The 23,454-nt window shown below is 45.2% G+C and overlaps 1 protein-coding gene across 2 annotated transcripts in view; it reads right to left on the bottom strand.

The window, feature by feature from the left end:
- tmem104 (transmembrane protein 104) overlaps positions 1 to 23,454 on the bottom strand; it is a 286,532-nt gene that overhangs the window by 77,001 nt on the left and 186,077 nt on the right. For both annotated transcript variants that reach the window (XM_072483238.1, XM_072483239.1), the window contains exon 9: positions 19,023 to 19,116. In XM_072483238.1, the coding sequence (XP_072339339.1) occupies positions 19,023 to 19,116 (94 nt within the window). The remainder of the gene's footprint in view (positions 1 to 19,022; positions 19,117 to 23,454) is intronic.

Here is a 23,454-nt window from a genome sequence, read left to right as displayed (position 1 = left end):
AGTTTCAAAATCAGATGTTTCAACTAAGGTTGAACTGCCAGTGTAAACCTGTGAAAGGCTCTTGGAGATTTGTATTTAGAAATTTGCTCCTCCCAAGCTAACATTTTCACACAATATGCAGTGAATATGCACACAAAATAGCTCATTAACTGTACTGAATGGTTGAGGGAATCGTCAGACCCACAACACAAAGACCTTTTCACCATTTCAAAACACACAATAGGCAATCAATGTGTTGAGTCCTTATACCATCCCTGACTCATGGCATTAAAATCTTTCTTTCTACCAACTGCAACTGTGTGGGGTCCCACTTCCAAGTTCCTTTGTGGATATGGCTACATGACATGAAACTGCCACAGGTTTGAGGACAATAGGTCCAAAGATCATAAGACATAGGAGCAGAATTAGGGTGTTTGGCCCATCTTGCCCGCTCCACCATTCGATCATGGCTGATATATTTCTCATCCCCATTCTCCTGCCTATTCCACATAACCCCTGATCCCCTTACTAAATCAAGAACCTATCCATCTCAGTCTTAAAGACACTGTGACTTGGCCTCCACAGCCTTCTGCTACAATGAGTTCCACAGATTCACCACACTCTGGCTGAAGAAATTCCTCCTCATCTCTGTTTTAAAGGATTGTTCCTTCAGTATGAGGCTGTCCCCTTGGGTTCTAGTTTTTCCTACGAGTGGAAACACCTTCTCCACGTCCACTATCTAGGCCTCTCATATTCTGTAACTTTCAATAAGATCCTGCCTCATCCTTCTAAACTCCATCAAATGCAAATCAGGGTCCACAGCTGCTCCATGACAAGCCCTTCATTTCGGAGATCATTCTTGTGAACCCCCTCTGGACCCCTCCAAGGCCAAACAGATGCTAAAATTTGAATTCAATAAAAATCTGGAAATGTGCTTCAGATTTCCGAAGCCTTTCCCCGTTTAGAAAATGCTTCTATTCTTCTTACCAAAGTGCATAACTTCATACTTTTCCACATTGTATTCTATCTGCCACTTCTTTACCCATTCTTCTAGCCTGTCCAGGTCCGTCTGCAGCCTCTCCTGCTTCCTCAATACCACCTGTACATAGAACAATACAGCGCAGTACAGGCCCTTCGGCCCTCGATGTTGCGCCGACCTGTGAAACCACTCTAAAGCCCATCTACACTATTCCCTTATCGTCCATATGTCTAGCCAATGACCATTTGAATGCCCTTAGTGTTGGCGAGTCCACTACTGTTGCAGGCAGGGCATTCCACACCCTTACTACTCTGAGTAAAGAACCTACCTCTGACATCTGTCCTATATCTATCTCCCCTCAATTTAAAGCTATGTCCCCTCGTGCTAGACATCACCATCCGAGGAAAAAGGCTCACTGTCCACCCTATCCAATCCTCTGATCATCTTGTATGCCTCAATTAAGTCACCTCTTATCCTTCTTCTCTCCAACGAAAACAGCCTCAAGTCCCTCAGCCTTTCCTCAGAAGATCTTCCCTCCATACCAGGCAACATTCTGGTAAATCTCCTCTGCACCCTTTCCAATGCTTCCACATCCTTCCTATAATGCGGCGACCAGAATTGCACGCAATACTCCAAATGAATACATATCTTTGTATCATCTGCAAACTTAGCAACAATGACCTCGGTTTCTTCTTCCAGATCGTTAGTGTAGATAGTGAATAATTGTAGTCCCAACACTGACCCCTGCGGAACACCACTAGTCACTAGCCGCCATCCTAAAAAAGACTTCCCACTCTCTGCCTTCAGTCAGCCAATGCTCTACCAATGCCAGTACCTTGCTCCTAACACCATGGGCTCTTTATCTTATTTAGCAGCCTCCTGCATGGCACCTGTAAAAGGCTTTCTGGAAATCCCAACAGATCACATCAACTCACTCTCCTTTGTCTATCTTCCTCATTACCTCCTCAAAGAATTCGAACAGATTTGTCAGGCATGACCTCCCATTGATGAGGTCCAAAATCAAAGCCGGAGGTTTACTAGAGTCAGGTGATACTGAAGAGCTGGAAACAGGTGGTCTTAGTGATGGTGTGCATTCGTTGTTAGATGCTCACCTTGGTGTCAAAAATGACACAAAGGTTGCAAAGAGTCTGATTCAGCCTCAGTTACAAAGCAAAAGGGTGGAATCAAAATAAGAACAGAAAAGCAGGTCTGGCAGCATATCTGGGAAGAGAACATGGAGGGTAACACTTCGATTCCAATGCAAGATCAATGACCTGAAACATTAACTGTTTCTCCCTCTGCAGTTGTTGCCAAACCAGCATTTTGTTTATATTTCAGATTTTCAGCATTTCACACTGGAGAGTAAAAGTCAGTGGGGAGGGAGCAAACTTTGTGGTGGGGACCGCAGACATTGGCTTGATTGGAGTAAATTTCTGCTAAGCTGTACTGGACATCAGAAACACAGCCTGTGGCCGTTTGAATAGTTTTAACAGTTTAGTCCAACAGCTTAGTTCAGAGTTAAGCTAAATATGTAGCACGGCACAGTGTTGATTTTGGAGCCCGTCTGCCCTTACAATTCTAAAGAACTTTGAATCTGCTCTGGTTAAGACACAAGGCTGGGGAACACATCAGTTCCATAACCCACACAGAACTGGCTTCAAAGGTTAGATCTACTTAACATATCGATACCATGTTACTCAACGATTTTTCTATTTTTCTAAAAGGTATTTGGAGTTAAATCACTTCAAAGTTCCGCAAGTGGAATATTCGGAAAAGACGAGGATCCAGAGTGTGTGCGCAAGTTCAAGGAACCTGAAGAGACGATGCATCACTGCATGTGTCAAGGTGTTATTTACAGCTTTGTTTTTGCATCTGGTATAGCTGGCAGCCTTTCCGATATCTCATGATATCCTGATTGGTGTTACACAGAAGGTTGAAATAGCTAATTAGAGAATCAGGCACAATCCAAATGATCAGCTACTAAGCAGGAGATGTATTTTATGGCTCAGTATAGCTTCCGCAAACTGCCGAGACCCTTTAGGATAAATTTCAAAAGTTTCTCCATGTTCCAAATGATAATTACTGACTGGATGCTGAGGGTATTAGAAACAGAGTTTCAAAGGTCGCTGAACCGAAGGTAGAAAGGAGATGGTAATTAGCTGATCCACCTGCCCAGTTACCTGCATGAAATGTTGCAGACAAACTCTGACATCAACCCTACCCCTGCACAGCCCTTCCACCACCGCCACCACCCCGCCTGCACAGCGCCCCCCCCCCCCCCCACCACCACCACAATCCCCCCTGCACAGCCCTCCCCCCCATGACAATACCCCTGCACAGCCCTCCCCCCCCCCATGACAATACCCCTGCACAGCCCTCCCCCACCACCACCACACCCCCTGCACAGCCCCCCCCCCCCCCGCCGCAGCTGTGAAGCAATAGTGCTAACCATTGTGCTACCATGCCTAACCTAGAGCCAACGCCTTCCAATATTTCCTCCTTTGCAACTGCATCCATTTCTGTGTGCCTACATTTGTGAAACGCCACAGGTGGGTTTTCTACGATAAGGCATTACGTAAATGCAAATTGCTGAAAAACAGGAAATAGAATAAGAACAGTTGACACTGGAAAAGCTCAGCAGGTCTGCCAACATCCATTCGGAGAGAACAGAAAAGCAGGTCTGGCAGCATATCTGGGAAGAGAACATGGAGGGTAACACTTCGATTCCAATGCAAGATCAATGACCTGAAACATTAACTGTTTCTCCCTCTGCAGTTGTTGCCAGTTAATGTTTTGAGTTGAAGGGCGCGATCTACCAGCCGTATCCCACTGGAATCTGAGCGCGACACGGCCAGTAGATGCAGGGAGTGGCCTCCCCTGGCCTGGGCTTTCCGACAGCCGTTACGCCTCGAGAGATCTAACCAGATCTCACGAGGCGTCTTAATCTGGGTCCAAGGATCAGGGTCTGAGGGGACCATGCCCATGAAAGGAGGGATTGGGGGTGGGGTGTGTTGGTATGAAGGTTTGGCGTTAAGGGCAGGTATAAATGGGCCTACGGAAGGTTTTTGTGGGGGGGGGGGGGGGGCTGTGAAGGGTGGAGGCCTTGAAAGAGGGTGTGGGAAGGCCTGAAAAGTGAGGGGGGCCTCAGCAACCCCACAGTGGGTGTCTTCACTTGGGGGTGGGTTGGGGGTAGTGCCCATGTGACAGGGGGGTGACGTGCCTGTTTGGGGGGGGGGGGGGGGTGTGAGGGACCCTCAAACTCACTTACAGATGGGGGCAACCTTTCCAAAATGGTTGCCCGATTTCCAAGGAGCCAGTCTGGCCAGCTGGTTCAGCTTCCCAGTGATGGAACAAATTCTAAGTATGGGCTAGCCCGGAGAGGAACTCCCCAGGGCCGAAAACGTGACTGTGTGGTTAGATAGCGGTGGGAAACTCGCCGACAGAACCGGCAAGAAACCCCCAGCCAACCCGATTGAAATGACACTTGGAAACTTTTCCGTTAGATCGCGACCATAGAATGTAGAAACTGGAAAAGTAGCAAGTTTAGGAACAAAAGGCCGATGGCCTGGTGTGAGAGTGTGTTTTACATGGAGGTAATACATGTATGGAATATTAAAAATGAGGGGGTTAAATAGAATAAGCACACTGGTAAAAGAACGGCATCTTACACTAAATGCAAAATTCAATTTTCAAATGCAACAGTTCAGGGTCAATTCTGTAGCTACTGCTTTGCAGAACTAGTGTTTCAGCAGCAGCAGAAACAAGAAAACAATCAGTTCAGGGAGCCAGGGCTCTCCATGAAGCTGCCAGCATTCTTAACATTAAGTGTTCAGAGGAAAAAAAAACATGCATATTGATGCTCAACTTTATTGAGCACATCACTTCATAAAAATGTCCTTGTGCCTAAACTTATTTGTTTTGCATTATTGTCCATTCCATCTCGCAAATTAGATTGTTCAGTTGCCGTGTAAATTAAAATGTTAATTTTCCTAATTTATTGACAAAGCTGCGTACCATTAGAGACTGAGGAGCCACATAATTGCAAATTTGTTAAAAAATTTATGAGCATCACTTTTATTGTGAAGGCAAAGTTGTTTCATAACACTATTTTGATTTGCTGTGTATGCTTGAGAATTGTAAATAAAAATCCCCTGCAGTGCTCGCTATGACCATCACTGTCACATTGCACCCATCATTCTCAGACAGCTCATCACTCAACCTCAAGTCTTTTGCCTATTCAAAAGGGCACTTTCTTCAAAATAAGGTTCGCAAGAATAATTTGTTAAATTAATCAATCCATCTTAAAGATTTTCTATTGCTTGTAAACTGAAGTATTCCATAGTCTATACAGTTTGTGTAAAGTTATTTTTCTCCATGTTAGCATATGCAAGAATGTATTTAAAAATAGCCAGACGTCACAATACAGCAATAAAGGCATTCAGCCCACCATGCTTGTGTTCATGTTCACCCTCCCACCAAACAAATCTTTGCAATTTACCCATGCTTTTTCCTAAACCCGTTAATTGTTATTTTATACAGAATACAAATTAGCTCAATGCACAAGTTACTTAGAAATGCAAACTTAATTACTCCTGTCATCGGGGTAGTGTAACAAATTTGAATACGTGGACTACGACTGCTGAAGTAGTGGCCTCCAGTAGCGTAGGATACTTGCACTCAGGCTTTCAACAAACTCTTGGTGACTTATCAATAAACAATTTGTATCTTAGTATTTCAAAACTTTCATAATGGGTTGAAAGCTTCCTCATGGGCAACGGTACTTCAGTGGCTTTAGGAAATATGCACAGATTTTAGAGGTAATGCAGAAAAGATTTACAAGAATAGTTTCAATGATGGGAGACTCCAGTTACATCGACAGATTGAAAAAGCCAGGGCGGTCCCCTTCAATAAGGCCAAGAGATGTTCTGGAGGTGTTCAAAATCGTGAAGAACCTCGACAGAGTGGAGGGAGAGAAACTGTTCCCGTTGGCAGTATTCATGAATTGCAGAACATCAATTTAAGGTGATTGTCAAAAAAACCAAAGTTAACACACTGCAGTAAGTGGCAACGTGAATGCACTCGGTGTGTGGTGGAGGGACGTTCAATCGTGCCTTCCAAAGGGGACAAGCACCAGAAGAGAAAACATTTGCAGGGCAATGGGAAAGGACAGAGAGAATGGGATTAGTTAAAATGCTTTGGCAGGAAGCCAGCATCAACACAACAGGCTGAATGATTTTCTTTTGAGCTGTAACCATTCAAAACAAAAAGGGAAATAACTCAACACCAAAGCAAGTTATGGCACAGGCAGCCATTTGGCCAATCCTATCTGTGCCAGAAATCCAAAGGCAATCCCTCATGGTCCAGTAACTTTCTCTAATTCAAAGGTTTACCTGCATCTTAGGAGTCCTCTGCTTCAAACTATTTATAAAAACATGCTCCAGTAAGGCTCTGTGTAAAATAACTTCTCTTAACCCATCCTTCAACTGAACCATACTAAACAGACTGATTTAATAAATGTGAAGAGTGCCAGGGAGGCCCGGCCAACCACGCCCACATCTTCTGGGCTTGCCCCAGACTTGTCAGGTTCTGGACTGCCTTCTTCGAGCCAATGTCCCAAGGTTGTGGGGGTGAGGGTGGAGACCTGCCCGAGAGTGGCAGTCTTCCAGGTATCTGACCAGCCATAACTTCATATGGGGAAGAGGGCTGATTGCCTTGCTTCCTTAATCGCACTCCGTAGTGAGGGGGAGGGGGGGGGGGGGCGGAAGCATGAGGAGGAGGTGACAGAGCCCTCCCCCAGCGAAGCCATAGGGCTGACAGCAAAAATCACAGAAAATAGGAAAGAATATAACCATACAACACCCTTGGGCGAAAGATGGGGCCAGGATGGAGCCCAACTATCAACAGGGGAGGAGGGGGAAGGGGAGCAAGGAAAGGGGGAAGGCTGATAAAAGGGGCACATGTAAAATTGTCTTTAGAAACATGTTATTCTCCAAACATTGTGTGTTTTATATGTTTAATTGTTAAACGGTTAGAATTGGAAAACTCCAATACAAATATTTTTAAGAAAGACTCATACATTCAAACGTCACTCATTCCTCAGCTAAGTCTTTCTTCATTCTCACAGTTTAAAGCTGGATTAAATTTCTCTCAGCCTGCTTTGATCCAGCAGAATCTGAAGTATATCCTAACTATAGGATAAAACACACTCTTTCCTGGAAAACCTGCACTATATGCATTCTATGGCTTTAATGTCCTTTCTGTAATGATGTGCCCAAAGTGGACATATTAAAAACATAGAAAACAGGAGAGTAGGTTATTTGGCCCCTCGAGTCTACTCTGCCATTCAATAGGAACATGCCTGTTCCACTACTTAACACCATACTCCCGCTCTCGTCCCACACTTCTTTATGACTTTGAAGTCTAGAAATCAATGTCCCTCTAAAATATATTCAGTGACTTGGCCTCCACAGCCTTCTGTGGTAGAGAATTCCACAGGTTCATCATCCTCTCAGTGAAGACGTTCCTCTTCATCTCAGCCCTGGATATCCTGTATCCTGAGACTGTGACCCCTTGTTCTAGACACCTCCCCAGCCAGGGGAAGCATCATCTCTGCATCCAGTCTATCCAGCCAGGTCAGTATTTGATATGTTTCAATGAGGTCCCGTTTCATTATTTCCAGGAAATACAGACCTAGTCGACCCAATTTTTCTTCATGCAACAATTCTGCCATTCCAGAAATCAGATTGGTGAACCTTTGCTGCACTCTATATGGCCAGTATATCCTTGAAGTTTACACAATACTCCAGGTGTGGTCTCACCAAGGCCCTGTACAGCTGCAGTAAAGCATGCTTGCTCCTGTACTCAAATCTTCTTGCATTAAGGTCAACATACCATTTACCTGACCCAATGGAGGGGATGGTGGAGGTCATGCAGACTCTGAGGGAGTTTGGGGAGTTCTCGGGCTATAAGCTCAATGTAGGGAAGAGTGAGCTTTTTGTATTACAGGCAGGGGACCAAGAAAGAGGGATAGGAGACCTACCACTGAGGAGGGCGGTGGGGAGTTTTCGGTATCTGGGGATCCAGATAGCCAGGAGTTGGGAGGCCCTACATAAACTGAATCTGACGAGGTTGGTGGGCCAAATGGAGGAGGACTTCAAAAGATGGGACATGTTACCGCTCTCGCTGGCGGGTAGAGTGCAGTCAGTCAAAATGGTGGTCCTTCCGAGGTTTCTGTTTGTGTTTCAGTGCCTTCCCATCGTGATCACCAAGGGCTTTTTCAAGAGAGTAGGTAGGAGTATTATGGGGTTTGTGTGGGCGAATAAGACCCCAAGGGTAAGGAGAGGGTTCCTGGAACGCAGTAGGGACCGAGGAGGGTTGGCGCTGCCAAACCTAGGGAGCTACTACTGGGCAGCAAATGTGGCGATGATCCGCAAGTGGGTTATGGAGGGAGAGGGGGCGGCATGGAAGAGGATGGAGATGGCGTCCTGTAAAGGAACGAGCTTGGGGGCGTTGGTGGTTGCACCGAAGCCGTTCTCGCCATCAAAGTATACCACGAGCCCGGTGGTGGCGGCAACGTTAAGGATCTGGGGCCAGTGGAGACGGCACAGGGGTGCAGTGGGAGCCTCGGGGTGTGGTCCCCGATCAGGGGTAACCACCGGTTTGTCCCGGGGAAGATGGACGGGGGGTTCCAGGGCTGGCATCGGGCGGGGATTAGAAGAATGGGGGACCTGTTCATTGACAGGACATTTGCAAGCCTAGGGGCACTGGAGGAGAAGTTTCAGTTACCCCCGGGAAATGCATTTAGATATATGCAGGTGAGGGCTTTTGTGAGGCGACAGGTCAAGGAATTCCCGTTGCTCCCGGCACAAGAAATTCAAGACAGAGTGATCTCGGGTGTATGGGTCGGGGAGGGCAAGGTTTCGGCAATACACCAAGAGATGAAAGAAGAGGAGGAAGCGCTAGCAGAAGAGTTTAAGGGTAAATGGGAGGAGGAGCTGGGCGAGGAGATCGAGGAAGGTTTGTGGGCTGATGCCCTGGGTAGGGTTAATTCCTCCTCCTCATGTGCCAGGCTCAGCCTGATACAATTTAAGGTGGTTCACAGAGCTTGACGGGGGCGAGGTTGAGTAGGTTCTTTGGGGTAGAGGACAGATGTGGAAGGTGCTCAGGGAGCCCGGCAAACCATGCCCATATGTTTTGGTCATGCCCGGCACTGGAGGGGTTCTGGAGAGGAGTGGTGGGAGCAATATCTCAGGTGGTGAAAGTCCGGGTCAAGCCAAGCTGGGGGCTAGCAATATTTGGAGTAGTGGACGAGCCGGGAGTGCAGGAGGCGAAAGAGGCCGGCATTCTGGCCTTTGCGTCCCTAGTAGCCCGGCGAAGGATCTTGCTAATGTGGAAGGAGGCGAAGCCCCCTAGCCTGGAGGCCTGGATAAACGACATGGCTGGGTTCATAAAGCTGGAGAGGATTAAGTTTGCCTTGAGAGGGTCTGCGCAGGGGCTCTACAGGTGGTGGCAACCGTTCCTAGACTATCTCGCGGAGCGTTAGAGGAAGATCGGTCAGCAGCAGCAGCAACCCTGGGGGGGGAAATGGGGGACTGCTTGGGGGGATGGATGAGCAGGAGATAACATGAAGGGCGAGGGAAACTGGCACGTACGGGAGAGAGCCAGTGTATAAAGCTATGTAAATATACCATTTTGCCATGTATATATCTTGCTCAGTGCGATTTCGTGTTATTTTGTTACGGGGGGGGGGGGGGGGGGGGGGTATTGTTTGTAAGGGGAAAAAATTGTGTTGGTAAAAAACTTTAATAAATATATTTTTTCTAAAAACATACCATTTACCTTCCTAATTGGTTGCTGCATTTGCATGCTGGTTTTCAGTGACTGTGTACAAGGACAACCAGGGCCCTTTGTACATCCACATTTCCCAATGTATTACCATTTAAATAATACCCTGCCACTCTGTATTAGCTACCAAAGTGGATAGCTTCAGACTTAACCATGTAATACTGCATTTGCCATGTATTTGCCCACTCATTCAACTTGTCTAAATCACCTTAAAGTCTCTTTACATCCTCCTCATCACTCACATTCCCAACCATTTTTGTCATCAGCAAACTTTGAAATATTACATTTGCTTCACTCATCTAAATCATTGATATATAATGTGGAACCCCAAGCACTGATTGTTGTGGTACACCACTAGTCACCACCTGCCATTCTGAAACAGATCAGTTTATTCCTACTGTTTCCTGTCTGTTAGCCAATTCTCATTACCTCCAATCCCATGTGGTTTTATTCTCCTTACTAAACTGTAGGTGGGACTTTATTAAAAACCTTCCGAAAATCCAAATAGACCACATCCACTGGTTCTCCCTCATCTATTCTACTACTTATGCCCTCAAAAAACACAAGGAGGTTTGTCAAGCATGATTTTCCTTTCTAAATCCATGTTACTTTTGTCTAATCCTGTTCATATTTTTCAAGCGTCCCAACATCACATCCATTATAGTCTTGTCACCGTCCAATCTGCTGGGACAGTTCCAGAATCTATAGAATTTTGGAAAATGACAACTAATGTACCCACCATTTCCATGGCCACTTCTTTTCGTACCTTGGGCTGTAGATCCACCATTTACAATCCACTTCCTTTAGTGCCCTGGGCTGTAGATTATCAGCCCCTGGGGATTTATCGGATTTCAGTCCCATTAGATTCTCCAGCACTTTGTTTTTATTAATTCTAATTTCCTTTAATTCCTCTTTCTCAATAGACCCTTGGTTCCCAAGCATTTCTGAGAAGTATTTGTGTCTTCCTCTATGAAGCCTGAATTAAAGTAGTTGTTAAAGTAATTGCTCTACCGTGCCCTTGTTCTCTATTATAAATTCTCCTGTTTTACACTACGAGGGACCTACATTTGACTTCACTAATCTTTATTTATTTATAGAAGCTTTTATTGTCTGCTTTTATGTTCCTTGCAAGTTTATTCTCATACTCTATTTTTCCCTCTTGGTCCTCCTATGCTGAATTCTAAACTTCTCCAAATCCTTCGGCTTGTCACTTTTTCCAGCAGCTTTGTAGGACTCCTCTTTAGATCTAACACTACCCTTCATTTCTTTTGTTAGCCAGTTTTTCCTGTGTTTTTTTCACCAGAAAGGAAGGTACAACTGTTGCAATGCATGCATTTGTTCCTTAAATATTAGCCATTGCCTATAGAGTGTCATGTCTTTCAATGAAGTTCCCCAATCTATATCTTAGTCAACTCGCACCTCATACATTTGTTTCCCGTATACAGATTTAGGACCCCGGTTTCAGATTGGATTACTTCACTTAACTACAGTCTACTTGTGCCTTGTTCAAAAATAAAAGCAGCATGATACATCTGGAGTATCATCTAAGCAGCTGCTTAAACAAGAATGTAAACCGAAGGAAACCAATACAAGAAACATCTTAGAATGGATCAGCTCTTCTGTGCCCCAAATTTTCCATGTGTAAATGGAAACATCCTGGTACATAACCATCAACTAGGAGATGAATAAAGACCAGAAAGTATAACTAATACATGAATATTATTGCAGTAAAATATTAAAAACAAAGTCCATTTACGACAAATACGTCAAGAGATCTTCAATCATTTATCAGACCATCAATAATTCCCCCCCCCCCCCCCCCTCTCCCCCCAAGAGTATAGAACAGTCACTATATTCTCCTGAAGTTTTGGTTGCTGTTACCTTGGCATCCAGTCGCCTCTTCAGTAATGTCTCTTAGCAGTATGTTAGTGAAAGAATATCATTCAATCAATATTTAAACTGTGGAATCAGACACATTGCCTCCAATTTATCAACCCATTCTCCTAATGTGGTTGCCAATCTTCTGCCTTTAGTGACACGTCACTTTCCTTTGAAAAATATAGCAACCTACTGGTACTTCAGTAAGTGAACTTCAGCTATAGGTCTGGAATATTGGTCTGACCAGGTACAATCTATCAATCCAGAGTGCAACTCATGATAGCTGTGTCAGTTCAAGTACCCAGTAAGGTCTGACTGCATGGCATGGCCACACACTGGTGCAAAGAGTTGTAAATCATAACGCACCGGACATTTCTTATCCAGCTGTTTATCACCGCATCAAACTGAGTATTAAATGTAATATACTTTACCCAACCAGGATAATGGAAATTGTTCCCTCTCTTCAGCTACTGTCCCCTCCCTTTTCAAAATAGCTGTCATCACCTTCTCCTCCAAAGATCCACCCTGGGCCTCTTCCTGGCATATGATCCTACCTCTCAAGTCCCAGGACCTCACAAATCTGTGCTCATCTTTTCTGCAACTTCATTCTTGAATCACTTCATTCAGGTTTTTGTCATTGGTACAGTCCCAAACTGGCTGTAACCAAAGTCATAAGTGAGACTGCTGACAATGTAATTTTCCTCCATGCTGTGCAGCCATTGAAATGGATGACCACACAATTTGCACTGGCTTTTGTGCATTTTCCCCGCTCGTTAAATTTTTATTTATTTAAAAAAAAATTAATTTACAGGATGTGGGCGTCGCTGGTTAGGTCAGCATTTATTGCCCATCCCCAGTTGCCCTTCAGAAGGTGGGGGCGAGTTGCCTTGAACTGCTACAGTCCTTAAGGTGTAAGTACACCTACTAAGCTGTTAGAGAGGGAGTTCAACTATGTTGCCCAAGCGACAGTGAAGCAACGGTGATATATTTTCAAGTCAGGGTGGTGAGGACTTGGAGAGGAACCTCCAGGTGGAGGGGTTACCAAGTATTTGCTGCTCTTGTCCTTCTGGATGGTAGTGGTCATGTGTTTGGAAGGTGTTATCTAAGGAAACTTGGTGAGTTACTGCAGTGTATCTTGTAGATGGTACACACGGCTGCCACTGTTAGCCGATGGTAGAGGGTTTGAACATTTGTGGAAGGGGAGCAATCAAGTGGGCTGCTTTGCCCTGGATGGTGTCAAAGTTCCGAGTGCTCTTGTCTGCACTCATCCAGGCAAGTGGAAAGTATCCATCACACTCCTGACTTGTGCCTTGTAGATGATGGACAGGCTTTTATTTGGGGGGGGGTTAAAGAGGCAAATTACTCGCCACAGGATTCCTAGCCTTTGGCCTGCTGTGGTAGCCACAGTATTCATAGAATCATAGAATCCCTACAGTGCAGGGGGCCATTTGGTCCATCGAGTCTGCACCGATCCTCTGACAGAGCACCCTAGCCAGGCCCACTCGCCCATCCTATCCCCTGCAACCCGTAACCCCATCCCTGGACACTAATGCGCAATTTAGCAAGGACAACCCACCTAACCTGCATATCTTTGGAATGTGGGAGGAAACCGGAGCACCCGGAGGAAACCCACGCAGACACGGGGAGAAAGTGCAAACTCCACATACACAGTCACCCTAGGCCGGAATTGAACGCAGGTCTCTGCCGCTTTGAGGCAGCAGTGCTAACCACTGTGCCACCCCAGTATTAATATGGCTCGTTCAGTTCAGTTTCCGATCAATGGTAACCCCCAGGACTGTTGTGGGAGATACAGCAATGGTAATGTCGTTGAATGTCAACGGGTGATGGTTAGATCCTCTCGTAGGAGATGGTCATTGCCTGGCACTTGTGGCATGAATGTAACTTGCCACTTGTCCAGGTCTTGCTGCATTTGGACATGGACTGCTTCATTATCAGAGTCGCAAATGGTGCTGAACATGTTTGCAGAAGACTGCACTATCCCCACTTCTGACCTTATGATGGAAGGGAAATCTGATGAAGCAGCTGACGATGGTTGGGCCTAGGACACTACCCTGGGGAACTCCTGCAGTGATGTCCTTGAGCTGAATGATTGACCGCCAACTACCATAACCATCTTCCTTAGTGCGAGGTCGGACTCCAACCAAGGAGAGCTGTCCCCCCTGATCCCCATCGACTCCAATTTAGCTAGGGCTCCTTGATGCCATACTCAGTCAAATGCTGCCTTGATGTCAAGGACAGTGAGACAGGACAATCCCAGGAATGTTCATAGTGGTTTCTGGTATTATATGCAAGGTATGATTCTGAGAGTATGTCTATGCCAGGCTGTTGCTTAACTAGTCTGAGAGACATCTCTCCCAACTTTGGCACAAGCCCCCAGATGTTAGGAAGGAGGGCCTTGCAGGGTCGGCAGGGCTGGGCTTGCCACTGTAGTTTCCGGTGTCTTGTTAAATGTTGGGTAGTCCGTCTGGTTTCATTCCTTTTTTGTGTTTTCGTAGCGGTTGAATACAACTAAGTGGGTATTAAGAGTCAATCTCATTTCTGTGCGTGTGGAGTCACATGTAGGCCAGGTAAGGATCGCAGGTTTCCTTCCCCAAAACGACATTAGTGAACCAGCTGAGTTTTTACGACAATCGACAATGGTTTGATTCCAGATATTTTATTGAGTTTAAATTCCATCACCTGCCGTGGTGGGATTCAAACCCAGATCTCCAGACATTATCCTGGGTCTCTGAATTACTAGTCCAACACCAATACCCTCCCGTCTCCCTTGTCATCCCATATGTGGCTGTGCTTTCAGTGGTCCAGGCAAGTTCTGGAATTTCCAGTCTCTGCCACCTTCGTCTCCTCCATTAGGGCCCTTCTTAAAACTTGGCTCTTTGACAAAGCCTTTAGCCACCCTGATATTTCCTTCTTTGGCTTGGCATCGATTTATTTCCAACGACACCTCTGAATAATCTTCACTGTTTAAATGCACTTATATTTATCTCAAAGCATAGTGTGTACATAATACCTAATCACGCCCTATCAAATCAATGCCCATTCCTTGTGGTCCTGAAACTGCCAAGCATAATCCAAACCCCCAAAGCAGCATGCCACAATACAATCCTCTGCACAGTCAAATGTACTAACACTGGTGAACCAGCTGAGTGGCTGCAAAAGTGTAAAGGTCAAAACTAGTGACTTCTGAACATTTTCACGAAGCACAGATTTTTTTCTATGTCTGAGGACATTTTAATTCAATGATCAGAGCGCTTGGGAGACATGTCTAGTCTTTATCAAGGGAACGCTGCTTTCCAAATGTCTTCAGATGACAGGTCCTGTCTTTCTCGTCAAGAACTGTTCATCCAGTAACATTTACTGGGAATAGACTGTACCATACAAATACGTCAGTTTACAGATGGGCAGAACCAAACACCCATGGCTCAAAGAATAGGCAACATGACACAGTAGGAAACATTTATTTAATGCCTGCAAATACTGGAAATTAACAGTCAGACTGGACTGAAACATCCCCATCCCTGCTGTAACTCCAATTGCTCTCTAGTAATGCATGTTAAACTAAAGTTAGTTTGGGGGGGGGGGGGGGGGGGGGGGGAAAGAGAGAGAGAAAAAGAGGAGAGAGAGAGCCATTTGAGAACAAGCATTCTTTTTTATTCTTCATTCAAATGGATGCAGGTTTGGCTGACTAGGGCAGCAATTATTGCCTTCCCTAATTGACCTTGTGAAGGTGGTGAGCTGCCTTCTTGAACTGCTGCTGTCCATGCCATGTAGGTGCAGCCACAGTGCTGTTAAAAAGGGGGTGCCATCATTTTGGCTCTGCGACAGTGAAGGAATGGCGAAATATTTCCAAGTCAGGATGGAGAGCGACTTGGATGGGAAACGTCCCGGTGGTGGGGCTCCCAGGTATCTACGGCCCTTGTCCTTCCTGGTGGTCAAGGTCATGGGTTTCAAAGGTGCTGTCAAAAGGTACCTTGGTAAGTTACTGCAGTGCATCGTGTAGATGGTACACACTGCTGCCACTGTGCGTCGGTGGGGGAGGGATTAAATTCTTGTGGGAGGGGTGCGTTGTCCTAGATGGTGTCAAGCTTCTTGGGTGTTGTTGGAGCTGCACTCATCCAGGTAAGCGGAAGGTATTCTATCACACTCCTGACCTGTGCCTTGCAGATGGTGAATAGTTTTTAGGGAATCAGGAGATAAGTTACTCACCACAAAAATTCCCAACTGACCTACAATTGTAGCCACAGTATTCTCATGACTAGCAGAGTTAAGTTTCTGGTCAGTGCTTACCCCCATGATGTTGGTAATGGGGATTTAGCAATGATAATGCCATTGAATGTCATGAAGCAATGGTTAGATTCCCTCTTGCTGGAGATGGTCATTGAGACTTGCTACTCGAACATCCCAACTTCTAACCTTATGATGGAAGGAAGATAATTGATGAAGCAGTTGAAGATAGTTAGACCTAGGACACTATCCCGAGGAACTTCTGCAGTGATATGCGAGAGCGGAGTTGATAGGCTTCCAAACAAAACAACCATCTTCCTTTGTGCCAGCGGAGAGTCTCCCCCCCACCCACGATTCCCATTGGCTCCAGTATTGCAAGAGTTCCTTGATGGTACACATGGTCAAATATTGCCTTGATGTCAAGGGCACTCATCTCCCCTCACATTGTCCTTGTTTGAACCAAGACTGTAATCAGGTGACCAGGCGAGAAGTGACCCTGGCAGATCCCAAGCTGTACGTCAGTGAGCAAGGTATTGCTCAGCAAGTGCCACTTGATAGCACTTTTCATGACCCCTTCCATACAGGCTAATGGGGGCAATAATTTACCAGGATAGATTTGTCCAGCTCTGTACACACAGGACATAACAAGGCAGACACCATTGTTGCAGCTGTAATGGAAAGTTTGGCTAGGGGTCCGACAAGTCCTGCAGCATAAGCATTCAGTACTATTGCCGGAATACTGTCCGGGTCGATGGCATTGTAGTATCCAATGCCACCAGCCATTTCTTGACATCACATGGGGTGCCTAGAATTGGCTGAAGACCGGCATCTTTGATGTTGGGGGCCTCTGGAGGAGACCGAGATAGATCTTCCACTCGGCACTTCTGGCTGAAGATTATTGCGACTGCTTCAGGCTCGTCTTTTGCAGAGATGTGCTGGACCCCCATCATTGAGGATGGGGATATTTGTGGAACCTTCTGCTAGAGTGAGCTCTTTACTTGCCACGACCAACGATGGCTGGATGAGCAGGACTGCAGAGCTCAGATCTGCTCCTTTGGCAGTGGAATTACTTAACTGTCAATTTTTACTGCTCATGACGTTTGGCACACAAGTAGTACTATCCTGTAGCATCACCAGGGTGAAACCACATTTTTAGGTATGCCTAATGCTGCACTCTTCATTGAACCAGGGTTGATCCCCAGGTGTGGTGGTAATGGTAGAGAAGGGGATATGCTGGACCATGAGGTTACAGATTATGGTTGAGTACAATTTTGCTGCTGCAGATGGCCCACAGCACCTCATGGCTGTCCAGTCGGGTTGCTAGAACTGTTCAAAAATCAATCCCATTTGGCATGATGGTAGTGTCACACAACACGATGGATTGCACCCTCAATGTATCGACATGGTCATGGACAGATGCATCTGCGGCAGGCAGGATAGTGAGTACGAGGTCAAGTTTGTTTTTCCCTATTGTTGGTTCCCTCACCATCTACCACAGACTCAGTCTAGCAGCTATGTAGCTGTGTTTGTTGGTGATGGACATTTGAAGTACATTCTGCATCCTTGCCACCCTCAGTGCTTCCTCCAAGTGGTGTTCATCATAGAGAATAAAGAATCATCAGCTGTGGGCAAGGAGGGGGGAGGGAAGTACGTGGTTAACCTTGCCATGTTTGACCTGGTGTCGTGAGACTTCATGGGGTACGTATGGCAGCTCACTCTCACAGCACCACCACCTCTGCAATATTGGTCCTGCCGGTGGAACAGTACATACTCGGGGACGGTGGTCCCTGGGTCTTTAAGGTATGATTGTGAGTGTATGTCAGGCTGTTGCTTGGGTAGTCTGCGAGATTGTGTTCTCAATTTTGGCACAAGTACCCAGCGGTTACTGGACTTTGCAAGGTCGACCGGGTACCTTGTCGCTTCCTATTCCCAGAGAGCGGCCAGGTGGTCCATCAGGTTTGATACAACTTGGCCATTTCAGAGGAGAAGGCATGAAGAGTCAATCAGAAGGATTTTTCGTCAGTGGTTTCATGACCACCATTAGACTTTTAATTGCAGATTCTTCTTGAATTGAACCCAGGTTACCAGAGCAGAACCCTGGGTCTCTGAATTCCTAGATGTAATACCACAATGCCACCCCCTCCCTATATGAAAGAACCCAGAAGAGGGACGCAAAGAAAAAAACGGCAGTTGAGAGGAGGAAAGGAGAGTGAAGCGTAAAACTAAATGAAGGGAGCAGAAGACAGTCTGGGAGAGGGAGAGAGATTTGAGAAATAAAAGGATTGAAGGTTCGATGACACTGGCTGGTGAAGCTATTAGTTTACACCCAGTGTTCATGCTGTGCTGTTAATAACGTTGAAGGAATATGTAAATTTTCAACCGGATTCATGAAAATAACAGTTCATTTAAATCAATTTGTTTTAAAGAGAAATGGCCTGCTCTAGGCTGCAGAGTAATAGTTGAAAAATTGATAAAACCCCTGCTAAACCTTTCATTTTGATCATTCAAATGCCAAATTAAAGCAGTAGTTTCTAAAAACAAGTCATTGTACAGGTCACTAGAATCATAGAATGCTTACAGCTTGGAAACAGGGCACTTGGCCCATCATGTTTGCAGGGGCTGGTTTAGGGCTATACAGCTGGCTTGTAATGCAGAACAAGGCTAGCAGCACGGGTTCAATTCCTGTGACGGCCTCCCCGAACAGGCGTCGGAATGTGGCGACTAGGAGCTTTTCACAGTAACTTCATTGAAGCCTACTTGTGACAATAAGCCATTATTATTATTATTATTACCAGCCGAAAAAAAAGAGCCATCCAGTTCTTCAAACCCATATTCTACAGCTGAAGCAACGGTCTCTGGTGTATTCTCCAATCACGTTTGTTCTATGCCTCTCTTTTACTTCAAAACCCAAAATCTACCTCTCCCCACAGCAACTGCAGGTGACAGCCCTGGCTGTGTGCTGGTCACTACTGCATCTCCACCCCGATGTAGCCTTCCTCAACCATAACCAAGTGGAACACAAGTCTTCCCCACCCGACCTGCATACAGAACACCATCTTCCTATAAAAAGCAATAGTTTCTTAAATAAAATTCTTACCAATCCATCTCATCAGGGATGTGATGATTTGAAGGTATTTGGTCTTCTGAACATTGAAAAAGGTGAATGGTCCAAGAAGCAGAGAAAATACAGCCTGTAAAATAAAATAAAAAGTTACTTAGACATGTACAATTTTGGTCAGAAGTCTACAACATGGTTCTGCGATAAAGTGGCATGTGAAAGAGCAAAGTAGTGACACCAATTATTCAGTTTTTACAGGGATTACTTAAGCGATGGCAAACCAAGAGAATTAGGGAGAAAGGTGAAATAGAAAAATGGAAAAAATGACAGATGTCAGGTTGATAATACAAGAAAAAAAACGGACTGAAATTCAGGGAGGAAATGCAAAGGAAACTCGGGTGAAGGGATTTTTAAAAATATATATTTTGCGGGATGTGGATGTCACAGACTCAGCCATCATTTATTGTCCACCTTCAATTTCCCTCGAGGTGGTGCCAAGCCATTGAACCAGTGCAGTCCATCATAAACAGTGCTGTTCAGAAGGGAACTTCAGGATTTGGGAAAGACCGGAGAATGGAGTGAGACCACAATAAATCAACCATGATCTTAGTGAATGGCGAAGCAGGCTCAAATAATAAAATGGCCTACTCCTTCCCTCAAGCCCGATCTTCCTGCTCTGATCCAGTGACAGTGAAGTAACAATGAATCCAAGTCTTCTATTGGAATATAGATAGTGAAAGGATAGCAAGAGGATTGGTAGGGCCAATTAGGGACCAACAAGGTGAATTACACATGGACGAGGTATTAATTAAATACTTCATAGTGAAAGAAGATGTAGTTGAGATACTGGATGGTTAAAACTTGAGAGCTATGAGAAAGGCTGGCTGTACTTAAAGTGGATAAGCCATGAGCACCCGATGGAATGCATCCGATGTTCCAAGGGAAGAAGGGTGGAAATTTCAGCGGGACTGGTCATAATCCTCCAACCTTCCTTAGATACAGGGGTGGTGCCAGAGAACAGGTGACTTGCAGAAAAGAATGCAAGGATAAAGTTTGGCCAGTGCAGATTAACCTTGGTGGTAGGAAAACTTTCAGAAAGATAGACCTGGACAAAATTAGTCACTTGGACAGGTTTTTGGGGAGGTAACAGAGAGAGTTGATGAGGTGTACATGGACTTTTTTGCATTTGATCAAATTCCACATTGCTGGTGTGCTTACAAAGTTGAAGCCCGAGAGGACAGGCAGCATGAATATGAAGTTGGTTATGTGATAGGAAAACCAGGAAAGTGGTGAATAGTTATTTTTTAGACTGGAGGAAAGTATATGGTAGGCTTTCCTAGGGGTCAGTACTAGGAGCACTCTTTTTCGCGTATTGATAACTTTGGCTTGGGTCTGTGCGGAGTCTGCACGTCCTCCCCGTGTCTGCGTGGGTTTCCTCCGGGTGCTCCGGTTTCCTCCCACAGTCCAAAGATGTGCGGGTTAGGTGAATTGGCCAATGATAAATTGCCCTTAATGTCCAAATTGCCCTTGGTGTTGGGTGGAGGTGTTGAGTTTGGGTAGGGTGCTCTTTCCAAGAGCCGGTGCAGACTCAAAGGGCCGAATGGCCTCCTTTTGCACTGTAAATTCAATGATAATCTATGATTAATCTAGGACAAAGGTTCGGCACAACATCGTGGGCCGAAGGGCCTGTTCTGTGCTGTATTTTCTATGTACTATGTACGCAGGGCACAATTTCAAGATCTGCATATGATACAAAACTTGTGAACAGTGAGGAAGATTGTGATAGATTTCAATAGGGCAGAGAGGCTGGTGAAATAGGACATGGCAGATGAAATTTAATGCAGAGGTGCAAAGTGATGCATTTTGGTAGGAAGAACAAGGGGAGGTAATATAAATAAAGGGTACAATTCTAAAAGGGGTGCAGGAGCAGATAGACTTGGGGGTATATGCACAAATCACTGAAAGTGCTGGGCAGGGTTAAAAAGGCATATGGGATCCTGACGTTTATAAATAGGGGCATATAGTACAGGTTGAAAATCCCTTATCCGAAATGCTTGAGGCTGAGTGTATGTCGGATTTCGGAATATACTGCGCATGTGCGGTGCGCATTGGTAACTATGCATCGTCAGAGAGCCTTGTGGGAATTCCCACTCACGACATCACGTTGAAGCTCGTAAAAAAGTGCGGATTTTGGAATTTCTAGTGTGGTTATGATCTGGAATACACTGCATGAGAATGTGGTGGAGGCAGATTCAATCACTGCTTTCAAAAGGGAATTTGATAAGACCTGAAGATGAAAAAAATTGTACGGCTGCAGGGGGGGCTTTCACAGAGAAATGACAGAGTGAACAGAATGGTTTCCTTATGTCCTATAACCATTCTATGATTTATTGGGTCTGTTAAGTATTTTTTTAGCTTCTTTCTGCTTCCACATGTTAACCCTTACTTCTCAGCGTCAAGAGAAAACTGGAAAACCTCAGAAAACGTGGAAAATGTCAGATTGAACAAGTGCCAAAAATGTCGGAAGCCTCCCAAAAAGTATCCATATAGCATGACACTGCATTTAACCTGGATTTCAGACCAGTGTTGCACATCAATTCATTAAACAATAAATGAACAAAAATATCATGCAAATTTGAGAAAGGTAGCTTAGAGGCAAAAGAAAGCTATTTACTTCAAAAAAGTTAACCAACTCCTTGCATTAAACTGATACTTAATAGAAAGTACTGCATTTCTGATGAACTATTCTGAGGTTTTGGTTTAAATGGCGAATATACAGTTTGTGAAAAGCCTAATGACTATCTAATCAGCGCTCTGCCGCTTCTCTCTTCCCCTAGCCCACTGGCCAAACTGCCCCCAAGCTGTCCTGTTCTTGCATCTCACTTGAAGATCTTTCCTAGTTTCCTCCCTATCTTTCCTCGTCCCTTCTCCAGAATCACCTAGTCTATGAAACCCACCTTCTGTTCTCGTGACCTTTTTCCCACCAAGCTGCTGACCAGCCAATTTCCCTCCTTGGCCTCCACATTAGCTGATATTAATTGAACTTTATCTCAGCTATAGCCCCCTCCTTCAAATCCATCATTCAACTCCTAAAAAAAAAAAATCACTCCGACCCTAAACTACCAAACCACCTTCAACTTCTTTCCTCTCCAAACTCCTTGAATGTGCTGCCATCTCCCTAATTTGTGCTCATCTTTTCTGGATCTCCATGTTTGAATCCCCCCTGTTGGGTTTCCATCCCTGTCATGGTACCAAAACAAGTCAGAAATGACATCCTAGCTAACTGCATCAAAAGGCAAACTACCCCTCCTCATCCTTCCTGGTCTGTCTACAGCCTTTAACACGGTTGATCACACCATTCTCCTCCAACGCCTTCTCTACTCTCCGCCAATGCCTTTTCACTGTGGTCCTAGCTAGGAACTGCACTTGCTTGATTCCATGATTATCTAATAGTAGTGGTGTCACGGTGGCGCAGTGGTTAGCACTGCTGCCTCACAGCGCTGAGGACTCAAGTTAAGTCCTGGCCTCAGGACACTGTCCGTGTGGAGTCTGCACATTTTCCCCATTTTTGTGTGGGTCTTATCCCCACAACCCAACAATATGCAGGGTAGGTGGATTGGCCATGCTAAATTGCCCCTTAATTGGAAAATAATTGGGTACTCTAAATAAAGTAAAAAATTATCTAATTGTAGCCAGAGAACACCTGCAATTACCCTTGCCTCTGATGTCTCCCCAGCTATCTATCCTTGACCCCCTCCTATTTCTCATCTACATGCTGTCCCTTGGCAACATCTGAAAACAGTTTCAACATGTGTGCTGACAACAACCAACTCTACCTCAGCACCACCTTTCTCAATCCCTCCACTGGTCTGTAAAAACCTATTAGACTGATCATCTGATAGCCAGTACAGGATAAGCAGAAATGTCCCCACATTCAATATTTCAAAGGCTGAAACTATCGTCTTCAGCCCCTGCTCCAACCACCCCCCTCCCTGCAACTGTACAAAGTCCAAAACAGACTACTCCCAAAATGTGCTTCCGACTACGACATTAAGGGCATCTATTTCCACCTCCATAGCATCTTTTAACTTAGCCCCTGCCTCGGCTCATCTTCTGATGAAACCTTCATCCACGGCCTTGGTTACCACTACATTTCAATGCACCGTTCCATTGTATAGGCTTCCCACATTATATCCTCCATAAAATTGATCTAAAATTCCATCGTCCAGAACTGCAATGCCCATGTCCTTGCTCACATCTCGCACCCATTACCTCTAATGGCTCCTGGTCAAGCAATGCTTTAATTTTAAAATTCACATCCTTGTTTTCAAATATTGCCTCTCCCCATCTCTGTAATCTCCTCCACCCTTACAATCCTTCGAGATCTGTGCTTAGCTAATTTTGACCTCTTAAGCTTCCGATTTTAATTACGCCACCATTCATCACCTTGCTTTCAGCTGCCAAGGCCTGG

This window comes from Scyliorhinus torazame, chromosome 18, assembly GCF_047496885.1.
Source record: "Scyliorhinus torazame isolate Kashiwa2021f chromosome 18, sScyTor2.1, whole genome shotgun sequence".
NCBI classification, from domain to species: Eukaryota; Metazoa; Chordata; class Chondrichthyes; order Carcharhiniformes; family Scyliorhinidae; genus Scyliorhinus; species Scyliorhinus torazame.
Note: the sequence above shows the minus strand (reverse complement) of the source record. Positions and strands in the feature narration are given on the sequence as shown.